This window comes from Perognathus longimembris, chromosome 22 (assembly GCF_023159225.1).
Source record: "Perognathus longimembris pacificus isolate PPM17 chromosome 22, ASM2315922v1, whole genome shotgun sequence".
Lineage (NCBI taxonomy): Eukaryota > Metazoa > Chordata > Mammalia > Rodentia > Heteromyidae > Perognathus > Perognathus longimembris.
The window spans coordinates 25,361,339-25,374,127 of record NC_063182.1 but is presented as its reverse complement, the minus strand read 5'-3'; the positions used below and the strand labels follow the sequence as shown (position 1 = coordinate 25,374,127).

The 12,789-nt window shown below is 39.7% G+C and overlaps 1 protein-coding gene across 2 annotated transcripts in view; it reads left to right on the top strand.

The window, feature by feature from the left end:
* Ell2 (elongation factor for RNA polymerase II 2) overlaps positions 1–10,305 on the top strand; it is a 73,773-nt gene extending 63,468 nt beyond the window's left edge. Inside the window, exons 9-12 of one of the 2 annotated variants that reach the window (XM_048331571.1) lie at positions 608–674; positions 4,747–4,918; positions 6,942–6,986; positions 7,078–10,305. In XM_048331571.1, coding sequence (XP_048187528.1) covers positions 608–674; positions 4,747–4,918; positions 6,942–6,986; positions 7,078–7,194 — 401 coding nt within the window. In that variant the 3' untranslated portion in view covers positions 7,195–10,305. The remainder of the gene's footprint in view (positions 1–607; positions 675–4,746; positions 4,919–6,941; positions 6,987–7,077) is intronic. The other variant, XM_048331572.1, reaches the window with a different exon arrangement.
* Positions 10,306–12,789: the final 2,484 nt, after the last annotated feature.

Sequence of the window (12,789 nt, the reverse complement as noted above, 5' to 3'; positions counted from 1 at the left end):
ACATATACAGAAAATGGCCAGAAGTGGCGCTGTGGCTCAAGTGGCAGAGTGCTAGCCTTGAGCAAAAAGAAGCCAGGGGCAGTGCTCAGGCCCTGAGTCCAAGCCCCAGGACTGGCAAAAAAGAAAAAAAAAAAGAAAGAAAAAGAAAAAGGCAATAAAAATACAGTGACCAAAGCAGTCTGCTACCTGACTTTATTGTTTCATCTGCCTTGTTTGAATCCCATGAAAAGTAGATGTTGATGTAAAATTTGTATCTCCCATTGTCTGGCTGCATCTGCCACCACAATCTTTGAATTGCTGGGCAGATGCCACAAATGTTGTTGAAAGAATAGAAAATTGACCTTGGGTTAAGATGGAATTCCTTTATTGTGCAGACACTGCAGTAGCCAGGGTGCTTTAAATGCCTGGCGTCAGTTCTTCTGGCCCTGGCCATAGGGCCTCTATTGTTTGTGTTCAATTGTATTCCTTACTCACTGTTGCTTATTGAGAGGGAAGAATAGAATTTGAGGAAAAGTGTTCCAGATGTTTCTAATCTTTTTTAGACTTACAGACATTTGATAACCGTACGGGTTGATGAACGCTCTGATTTTTTTCTTTTTCTTCATAGGAATTAAAGAGGACTGCACTGCCTCCGTGGAGCCTTCTTCTACAATTGAACTCCCAGATTATTTGATGTAAGTTCATCTATCTGCCAGTGAAGAGAGCTGTTTAATTTTAGAACGTTTGCAAATTCTTTTCCCATAATTTGCAAATCAAAAAAGTAAAGGAATTCCAGAAATAGAGTCCTGGAGCGACCCCTGCAATTGAAAGGCTGCCATTAAGCCTGCTGTCCCAAATCCACCCTTGCCTACCGGGCAGGTTGTGCCTCCCCCTACGCAGAGCTAAGTTCCTTGGCCTTTAAGTATAGAGAGGCGGGTCCTTTGTTCCCAGGCAAGGCCAAGCACTTGATTATGGAAGATTTCAGGGATCTGCCTCTTCAAAGCTGACAGTCTATCAATACATGGCCATTCCCTTTGGCCCCCAAGGGATGGTTTATTACTGACAAAGTGCTTGAACCTCTGCACTTAATACTAAAAAGCGAAGGTTGGTGCATTTTTATTTAAATAAAGGTCTGCCCTCAAATTAATTTTGAAAGGAACAAGTACTAAAGTTTAATCCTTTCACTTGAATATCAGTTATAATGTTTTCTTTCTTGTGACAACAAGTTGCCAAATGCTGACTGGCAGACATTTTCTGGGGACATTTTTGTAACTGATTATCACAGAAATTATAACTTGACACATAATTCTAGCTTTTTTGCAGAATAAAAGCCTTCTATAAGGAGAAAATAATTAAGTTTCAAGAGCTTGTTAAATGGAGAGCGAAAGCACAAACAGATCTGACAGCAGAGAGCTTTAAAAATGAACAAAATGCCTAAAATTTAGAACAAAAAATAGAATATATGCTGTGTGAATTTTTTTATAAATGGCATCTAATAGTGCACCAAGTTAAACTATCTTATTTATTAGCCTTTTCTTTCCCAGAAGACAGGACATTTTAGATTTTGCTTCTGCTTAACAGTAGTGAGAATACTATAATTACTAGGAATAAGACTACATGAAAGTACAATGTTGGTTAATAGCTCTTAACCAACAGTAGGCTGTGAAACCATGCTAAGCACTCTGCCATCTGAGCTTAGTGTAACAGAGGAGCCTTGGAAATCAGCTACCTCTCAGTACCCAGAAAGGGGTATAGGTCTGCAGCCAGCTTGCCCGCTCGGCCCCTGGCTGCGCTGCTGGAGAGTCCTACCTCTCCAGCTCCAGAGCCAGTCTCCAAGTCAGCCCCTCACCTTAACACCCGCCAGGAGGCAGGTCTTGATTTCCTCTTATTAAAAGTGGTTATATGTGATTTTAAAAAATTGTGTGGGGGAAACTAAAAAGTACTCTAAACTTTCCCCCCATGGATTGAAGGCTGTTGCTGTGTTTTGCCAACCTAATTAGCTAATTCTATATTTAAAAGGCTTTTTTAGGTTACTGGTCTAAGGATGATTGCTGCATCTGCACTGGTGCAGTTTTGTATGTTATGTTTCTAGGGCTGCAATTGTGTACTTAATTCATTTAAGTAAAAGCAATATGCCTTACCAAAAGTAAGGTTTATAAATAATGAGAAAATTTCCCAAAACACAGAAGTTGGCTCATAAGAAAACCAAAAAGAGATACTATAACCCCTAAGTAATCTGCCTTTGAATAATTCATACTTAACCATAGCATTACTAATTTTGTATAATGAGAATACTTTCATTATGAGTGGTTTTGAGTTATCCAAAGTAACATATTTTTAATTCTATCACTCCATTAAGAGCCAACTGTAAGACCATAGCAAATTTGGTTAAAAATGATAATGAAAAAATAATTGGGGGGTTTAAAATGCCAGGATAACCAAACAACAGCACATTGGTGGCCAGTTTGGAGCATTCTCTTCAGAAAATTATTATATAAAGCCCAGAAGATGTGATTTTCAAAAAGTGGGATTCATGTACTGTACAGCAAAGTAAAGCCGAGTTTCCACGGTGGGTTGGTTATTTTGCTTGTGCCCGTGTCCCCAGGAAGCTCGTGCTCCCGCGGGGCTCCCTCTGGTGTGCAGTTAGGAAGCCATGTCTGGGGACACTGCTACCATGCCTGCTGCCCCTCCTCTCTGTGCAGCTGAGACAGCAGCCGGGCAGCTGTAAATCAGCACACGACCGCTGTCTCGGTGACACCTCGAACATGAAACCTTCCTAGTGTTTACTCAGCACGAGTAAAAATATTAACGAGGACACCAAGTTTGTTCACTGCATCACTTTTCTCACATTTCCAACTCGGCATCTGTGATATAGCAATTTAAATAAAGCTGGTAAGGTTACATAAAGCCGACTGAACTCCAAGATGTTACCACAGTGATGAATAAATGGGTGCCTTCAAAATACATCCTGAAGCTCCCACTACCTGCCTGATAGCTCAGATTTTTATCTCAGCTAGTCAAGGGGATTTTGCCTTTCAGAAGTACTGAGAGCAACGAGCCAGGCTGTTGTGATTCCAGCTCCCAGATCCATGAGCAAATAATAGTTTGTTTTAATATTAAAATACTGTTGTAGTTTACTTACCACTGGATAAATTAACATACTGGGAGTTTACCTTTTACTTTGCAGATCCCAAAGAGTACTCACATCCCAAAGGAATAAACAGATTTCTTGAGTTTTATTCCGAAAGCAAATTATGAGCACTGGGAAATGGGTACTTGCAAGGTGGGAGAGGGGGTCACAAGGAGAGAAGTAGAAGAATGAATGGAGAAATGAGTAGAATGCACACAAGAATGTACTGTAGGGGCTGGGGATATGGCCTAGTGGCAAGAGCACTTGCCTCATATACATGAAGCCCTGGGTTCGATTCCCCAGCACCACATATATAGAAAACGGCCAGAAGTGGAGCTGTGGCTCAAGTGGCAGAGTGCTAGCCTTGAGCAAAAGGAAGCCAGGGACAGTGCTCAGGCCCTGAGTCCAAGGCCCAGAACTGGCAAAAAAAAAAAAAAAATGTACTGTATATGTCGCAGAACTGAGAAAAAGAAGGGAAGAGGTGGGTAAAGAGTGAAGGGGGTTGAAGAAGTCAAAGGGAAGACAGATCAAGATGCATCATATACATAAATTGCTTTCTTAAATGGCAAAAACAATCAATACATGACCTAATGAAAAGTGAGAGTGTGGAAGGAGGGGTGGGTGGCAATGTTAAAAGGGGGTAACGTTAATGAGGAGTCATTGTAGTCATAAACTGTTAAATGGTAACTCCTTTGTATAACTACTTAAAGAAAGAAAGCAAATTGGATTAATAGTTCAGCGCCAGGTTTTTGGTTGTAGACTATGGTATGTTGCTTCAGAAGACCTAGAGAAATGGTACTTTTCTTTTGTCTCTCACTTTTAAGAAGTTATAAACAATTCCCCTTTTGTATTTTATATAGTTGTCTAGTTAGAAACATAAGGAAAGCAATAAAGAGAACAAAGCAGAGGCACCTTGTTGATTTCTGCTTACCACTGGACTGAAAGGCAGAATGGCAGACTCCTCTTACAAAGGACTAGACTCAGGGCTGGGAGTATGGCCTAGTGGCAAGAGTACTTGCCTCCTACACATGAAGCTCTCAGTTCTATTCCCCAGCACCACATATATGGAAAACGGCCAGAGGGGGCGCTGTGGCTCAAGTGGCAGAGTGCTAGCCTTGAGCAAGAAGAAGCCAGGGACAGTGCTCAGCCCCTGAGTCCAAAGCCCAGGACTGGCCAAAAAAAAAAAAAAGGACTAGGCTCAAAGATAGCTTTCCCTTCCGCACTCAATGACCTGTGGCACTTTCCTGGTGCCACATTACATGTCAAGCCCCCCATCTTGCTATAACCTGAAACAGATAGGTTGGCCTCTACCATTCCTGCAGTAGTGAGTTGTTTTGGATAGACTGTTCAGGAGGCCAAATGTGTGTTGATACAGTTTTCTTTTTACCTCCTTGTGTTTTAATTCCATTACTACCCCCTGTTTTTCACATTGGATCCCCTTCATAAAAGCTCTTAAGTCTTATGAAGTCACATCACATGGAAGGACCTGTGAACTAGTAATGGAACAGCATTACCTACTAATGATAGATGTGATTCATGCAAAGATACAGCTTCTAATATTTAGTTTCAATTTCAGACTCTGGCCATTGTGTTTAGTCAGTAACTACTCTTTGGGATTTTTTTCTTCTTATTATTAGAAAATATATTGCTATTGTCTCCTATGAGCAACGCCAGAATTACAAGGATGACTTCAATGCAGAATACGATGAGTACAGGGCTTTGCATGCCAGGATGGAGACTGTAGCTAGAAGGTTTATCAAACTGGATGCTCAACGAAAACGCCTTTCTCCAGGCTCAAAAGAGTATCAGGTAAATGGATTTCATTTGTTGTTGATGACACTCACTTTCATATTTTACCTTCTTTAGTTCCCTGTCCCACTAACTTCAGCCATCCTTTACTAATGTTTAAAACAAGCTCTCAATCAGATTAGACTAGCCTCTGCTGCTTTGGGAACTAAGTTGTTGAAATAGTTCTAAACAAGTAAATAAACACAGTGGAACAAAACTTTGTGCCACTACAAGGTATCATGTATGGAGAATTATCAAATATAACTAAATAGGGGGAAAACCTGTATCTGGGGACTCATTTACATTTCATTTGATTATACAGCCAACTCAGCTCAGACTGCAGCTCCCCCCCCCATTGTGCTATTTCAAGAAAGTCTTTTAATCATTACTTTTATAACTCTGAGTTATAGTCATAGAAGTAGAGCCACCATAGACACAGTACATTATGTGCTAATCTGATTTCCTTTCCCACCCTAGCTGATAATATGACTGCAGCTGACAAAGAGCAGTAGATCTTGAGCTGTCATTTGTTGTTGTTGTTCTTGTTGTTGTTGTTTTGATAGTTCTTAGCAAAAGAATTGATAGAAATAAATATTTTAACATTACATAGGCCAAAGAACTTGGTCTCACTTTGCAGCCATAAGTGGTATAGTGCTTCTCTCCCAGCTCCCTACCATGGTTCCTTCCTTACAATTTCCCCACAAGAGGAGAAATGTATCAAGAGCATGTGTGTTTCACATGCACCCATGCCTTGCATTAGTGGGCTTTAATCTCTTTAGTAAGCAGTGAAAGTTAACGACTTTGCCAGATGAATTGATTAGGGTACAGAAGTTGTTGGAGTGATGATTTGCAATAAAAGCTTTTCTGTGCAGTAATTTATCCATTTGCATGGTAACATTTAACTGAAACATCATTCTAAGGATTGCTTAGTGAAACCACTGTATCTGGGTTACAGCCCCAGCTATGTCATGTAATATTTATGTATATTGGCCTTGGGTAAGTTTCCAAATGCTTCTTTGCCTCAAATTCCCCATCCATAAAATGGGATGATCATAGAAATGCATTAAGCACTTGTGAATGACATCAAGCATTAGGAATCCATGCCTAGTACCTGGAACATGGAGACTATCCAGCTATCCAGCTATCTAGCTACCTGATTTCTCCCTAGGGATAATCACTACTACTAGTTTCAATTGCATTCTTTCACAAATGTACTGTATTTGTTCACATATGTGCTGTATTTAGTTGCACTCAAATAAATTCATATGTGCACTATGTTTAATTGAATCTAAGTTTCATTTAATAAGAGACATCATTGTGTTCTATCCCAGTAACTTAAACCATGATATATTATTGCTTATCCTTGTTGCATTAGAATTAGAAGAAATACACATCTTAAAAGCAATGATACTTTAAAATATAATTTCTCCCTTTTACACAACTGGTATATTACTTTTTAACTGAACAATATAAAGTATTAACAAATTTATTCTGGATCAGTACATAAAGCACTTCCTCTTAGTATCCATTGTGTAAATTGCAACTTTTTGCCCTTTTTTCCTGCAGTGACTAACATACTTTCAAAATTTCACTCAAGGACACACAGATCTGAAGTATACATTAAATTGCTGAGTCAATCTTACATTTGCTGTTTTGATAGCTATTGCCAAATTGCCCTGCATAAAGATTGTAGGCCAGGTAGGATGGTGCAGAGCTATAATCTCTGATTTTGGGGCACAGAGATCGGAAAGATTGTGGTGCAAGGCTAGCCCCCAGAAAGGGGGGAGGGTGCGAGGGGGAGGGACACTGTTGGAGCTTATCTGAAAAATAACTAAGGCAAAAAGAGATTGAGATGTGGCTTTACATGGTAGAGCACCTGCCTAGCAAGAATGAGGCCCCAAGTTCAAACCCCAATATTATTACCACAAAGAAAGATGAATTCATTTTCCCTGTCAATATCCCTACCCTTTGCCAAATGCATGATAATTATTGTAATGCCAAAAGAATTCATTCTCTTCTGATTTCTGATTTTTAATTTTTGTAGCATGTTCATGAAGAAGTCTTACAGGAATATCAGAAGATCAAGCAGGTAGATATCATCCTTGTTGATTTTCTGACCTGTAGTTGATAAGTGTAATCAGTTCTGCAACCTTATCCCTCCCTGTTTTCTTCGTCTGCAGTCTAGTCCCAATTACCATGAAGAAAAATACAGATGCGAGTATCTCCATAACAAGCTGGCTCACATCAAGAGACTAATAGGTGAATTTGACCAACAGCAAGCGGAGTCATGGCCCTAGAACTCTGCTTGCACCAGAAGATGTGAATAAACTTAATCTTATTTATTTAAAATTCCAAATGAGTTGCTCTAGATTCTAAAAAGATGAAACTTTGCCTGTTGAAAGTTTCAGTATTAGTAAACTTGAGTTTCCTTTTTATTTCTATTTTACTTTGCTTCCTTCCATTTTGAAGCTGCTTTTTTCCTGGTCTTCCTCCCACTCCCATCCCCTTCTCAAGACTTGTGTTTGTTAATAGAATCTTTCTTTCCTTTTTTTTTTTTTTTTTTTTTAGATATTGGGGATCCAGTGTCTATACTTCAAATCATTTTCCTTTTCCTTGAGAGCTTGTGTTTGTCATTAGAAATGACTTTTTTTAGATATTGGGGATCCAATGTCCACACTTCAAAGTTGTGTGTATTAAACAACCACAGTAATGTGCAAGGTGAAATGCTTTCGGATAAACATAAGCCTATTTTCTGACCTTTCTTAATGCAAACTCTTTGCCTTAAATGGTAGAATATTTAGATATTTGCACAAAATACAAAAAAAAATGAAATAAAACATTGTTTTGGAGGGTTAAAATATAGGAAGTTGTGGGAGTATGTGTGTAGATTTTTATACACACACACACATATATATCTATTGGCTGACTTGATCTAGCATATTAAATCTACCCTGCAAATTAACCCCCCATTGCAATGGTTGCCTTAAGGTGTTTGTGAGTTGTGTACATGGTGTGGTTAATCATTAGCTACACTGCTTCCCAATGCGGAGAGACTGGGAAGCACCCTGTGGCCTACCAGCGTCTGTAACGTATGCTCGACCTGTATGTGTGCAAAGCTGATGTGGATGTTGAGTGTGCATGAAGGAAAGAAGCTGCTACTCTCAGTAGGCCCGACACTCAGGTTAAACAACTAACGAGTGTTACTGGAGGGGTTTGTTTGTTGTTTTGTTTTTTTTTTCCTGTCAAATTGCTACTTTCTTCTATTTTGGAAGACAAAAGCATTTCCATTTCAACAGTTTGTCAGCTTTATTAATGTTGGGCAGAAATTGATATAAAAATGAAGCAGATCTATAGTTTTGGGGCAAAATTATAAAATTAAATGTGTAGGTAACCTATTTATATACTGCTATAAAGTATTTTTTGAAGAGAGAGATATGAAAAGAAGCTATTACCTACATGAAATGTATATTTAAAGATTTTTTTCATCCTGGATGCCAGGAATATAAGAAAAAGCAGATATATTTAACCATAACATACTGTGATTCATCAAACAGCACAAACTTTCATTTCATGGAGTTTTATCTGTTGACGTTGATTTAAACTATCACTTGTTTTATCATGTGGGAACATAAGTTATGTGGTCAAAAATATAAGGATTTTGAACTAATGTTGATTCAAGTTGTGTTGTCTTATCGTATTGTCTTTTCAAAGTGCTGCCAGTTGAAAAGGGAAGCATTATGTTTACAAATCTGTTTTGAAATGTTTGCCAAAATTTTGGTAGTATCTTTAATAAAGATGTTTGTCTCCAGCATCCAAGAAAATAAATAAATAACTTGTTGTGTATCACTGTCAACCAGAAAATGTTGATATCTAGAAAACATGACAGAATATGTAGATTAACTTTTCTCTTTGGAGTCGTTCTAAAACTTTAACTGGAGAGATTCAAAATACGTTACAAGTATACAAAGGTATGCACATTATGCAAGGACTGAAGTGACACTTTTACACTATAGCTCTAAAATATTACTGTATATTTGATTTCTATGTAGCATGAACCTCCTAGGGAATTCTGTTTCTTTTAGCCTTGAGATCCCTGGTGCTCTTCCTTTTACCTCAAAATTGATACAATCATTAAAGGTTAATTTATTTTAATCTTTGAAAAAGAAAGAAAAGTCAGCCTACTGGAAGATAAATTTAGTCCTCATGTTATTATTGTAGCGTGTCCTGAAGGGTTTGTCTGTAGGTAATGGCCTCATTGGTGTTACTTCTTGGAGTCTTGGCCTTTTAAATCAAAGATTGTGTGCTGCTATTTGCTGTGAGCAATATTTCTCCAAAGCAAGGTTCTTGGACCACTCCCTTTACTAGAATTAGAATCTCTGGGTAGGGCCTATGTACGTGCACTTTCACACATTTTCCTCCTGTAGGTGACTTTTGCAAGCTAACATATGAGAACTATTGGCTTGGACTCTAAACTTTTAAGACTCTTGATTTTGAAATCTTGACATTTCAGCTTTTTCAGCTAACTCAGCTTTTTCTTTTGAAACCCACCCTGTCAGCAGGTACAATTCACTCTGCCCTTCTTGATGATCTGAGGACACACCCTCTCGTTTCACTGCCAACTCTTAATTCAGAACCTGTTTACAAACAGTTAATCACTCCCCCTTGAAACTCCTGTCTACCATGATGCAGCATATCTTGTGGTTTACAGATTGAGTAACAACGGAAACTGGAGATGCTTGATGGAAATCCAGAATTCTATAGAATTGACCACATACCTGTAAAATCCTTAATTTGGATGCCATGGTATTACATTGGACAGATCCTTGTCTATCAGTTGCAAAGGGGAAAGCTATAAACTTCTGAATTTATCATAACCCAAAGTTGAAGCCCTTTTTGAAGAAGAGTATGAACCTGTTAAAATATTTATAATTATTTTTCCATTTCCCCCTCTTGTAAGATTTTTAGATTCTTGCAAATGATTTCTGCAGGAAGGCATAGCCACTTAGTGTCAGTTACTCCAATGAAAGATTTTTCTCATTTTTACAATAAACGTAAAGCAGCACTGTCACAATTGAGAGATGGGTTTGTCCTGCTGCTTTTTTCAGCACATTTCATCTAAAACAATTTGCACTCTTGCAGATTTTTTTAATCAATGCCTACAAACTTCCTATTGAATGAGAAGCTAACTTCAACCCAACTGAAAGAATATTCAATTACATTTTTTAATATGGAGATTTCATTTTCTCTTTTATTGGTTATTTCCCTTGAAATACTTTAAAGGGATTAGCTATAATTTTTTTTTTTTCCAGTCCTGGGGCCTGGGTGCTATCCCTGAGTTCATTTTGTTCAAGGCTAGCACTCTACCACTTGAGCCACAATGTCACTTCTGGCTTTTTCTTAGGAGTTTATTGGAGATAAGGGTCTCGTGGACTTTCCTGCCTGGGCTGGCTTTGAACTGTGATCCTTAGAGCTCAGCTTCCTGAGCAGCTAGCGTTAAGGCATGAGCCACTGTCACCCAGAAATTTTAAAATTTTTAAGTAGTGAGAAGTGTTCAGTAGTTGTTGGTGTGATCAGATTTTAGTTTTGTTCCATGCACCAATTTTTTTAAAATTCAGTATTAATTTTTTTCCTCTGATGGATCTTATACCCTGTATAGGAGTTTTCTTTTAGCGTAAAGTATTTCATCTTATTATGTAGAATCAAATGCATATTTACATGTTGGAAGCAAGATGTAAAGGAGAAGTTCAGACAAAAACAGGCCGTCAGTTCAGACACTGCCTGGGTGCCTTACTCTTTCCATTAGTGCATTCTTTGCTCCCGGAACTCGGCTGGAATTCTGTCGCCAGTTCACCTGCAGTGTGTCAAGTCAGTGTGCTTGGTAAATGCCTTTACTACTTTTAAAGTTCTGACAGTTTATTACTTGCCCAAGTGTTACTAAATCCTTTCCTATGTGTACTAATGGGGAATGGGGAAATAAATAGAGCCAGCCCTTTGAGAGGGATATTTTGGGGAAAGACATTAACTGACATTACTAAATGAAGGCCACAGAAGGTGTTAACAATGTTCTGTGTAACGTGGAAATTGGACAAGGTTGTGAGGCTCCTTTCAAACGATCTTGAGTGTTTAAAAAGAATTACCCTATATCTCTCTGCTGTTTCCGTATGTGTGAGGCCTCTAGGGCTGAAATGTCACGGGCTCTCCCGCTGTGAGCTCGGCGGCTCTGGCCGCCCCAGTTGTTCCTCACCAATTTCAGTTCAATAAAAATGTTAACTTTGCAGTTCTGGTACTTGTTTTTCCTTTGTCTCATTTCAAAGCAATTAATTTTGTCTTAAAAACAAACAAAAACCCTTATGACAAAATAGTCTCTGATACCCTACTGTAAATGATCTTTCCGGAGTCAGAGATAGGACTTGTCATGTCTCTGAAGTGGGGACACAGGGCGTTTGCTTGGGGACCCTGCCTGTTCTGTACGTGCAGGATATAGGACACTCCTGCAAAGGCAACAGCGAAAGCAGAACAGTACCAGCTTTTTTTTTTTTTTTGCCAGTCCTGGGCCTTGAACTCAGGGCCTGAGCACTGTCCCTGGCTTCTTTTTGCTCAGGGATAGCACTCTGCCACTTGAGCCACAGTGCCACTTCTGGCCATTTTCTATATATGTGGTGCTGAGGAATAGAATCCAGGGCTTCGTGTATAGGAGGCAAGCACTCTTGCCACTAGACCATATTCCCAGCCCAGTTACTAACTTTTGAGGGCTTCCATTTCATTGTAGTTTTTGCAGTGGTAATCCTATTTGTCTTTACCACTGTTTGCTCTGTCTCACCTGTGGGTAAGCTGAGGTGTGGAAGAAAAACATAGCTGTCAAACAGCAAATGCGTGGCAGCCGGGAACCCCGACGCCAACCCCTGCTCTTCTGTGTTAACCGCGTCTTCATGTTCCCTTCCCATGTTTGCATAATGCCACGAAGGGACAGCCTACGCTCCGCCATGCCCCATGCCCTACACAAACCCTTTGGCTTTAGAGATAGAATGTGAGAGTCTGGATGATATCCAGTAGATTTTTTAGGGTGAACTAATTTGTCTGAAGTGCTTTAAAAGAACAACTTGGAAGTGGGGGCAAAATACTTTGGGGGAACTTCTGTTTCCTTTCTATTTGCCTATCTTCAGTCCTTACAATGGGGTGTTTGACACCAGGGCAGTGCTGGTAGAGGTTTGCATTTTATCCCAGAATCTGGCTTTCGCTTTAGCAGGTAGCCCATTTAAACTAGGTTTAAGGACATCCCCCGTGAATCCTTAACTTCCAGTTTCTACAAGTTTTTATGAAGGAACAAGATAGGGGAATAAAACAGGAAACCTTCATCAAGCCTCAGTGTTAAAAACCTGGAGTGATTAGTGCTGGTAGTGACTGGATAGGGGTATGAGGAGCCTCAAGGCTGGGCGAGCCTCCCAGAGTCCTGTGTCAGCAGCCTGCCTGCCCTAACCCCCCCTCCCCCCCACCCCCCACCCTCGGGAGCTGACATTGTACTTCCCTTTTAGCCAGACTCCTGTCCTCAGCTTAACAGTGAAGAGGCCTTCTTACTGGGTGATGAAAGAGGGCTCATTATGTAAAGCATTTGAGGGTTCTGGAAAAATCGTTGTCATTATGGGTGGATGATCTTCCCAGTGCAATGAGGAGTGTTTTGGAGCCTTGTTTTCTAAGTGAGACTGAAGCTGGTCAAAGGGGACAGAGGCACCGAGAGGCCCAGAGCTTCTGCTGAGGTGTTTGTTTCATGGATTGAATGCTAGACATATACATACCTGCTCTTCTGGTTTCACCGTTCTGAGATTCAACCTTGGGAGGCTGAATAGCAACAAGTGGCTGTGATATTTTACAGTTGCTTAATTCACAAGCTGGAG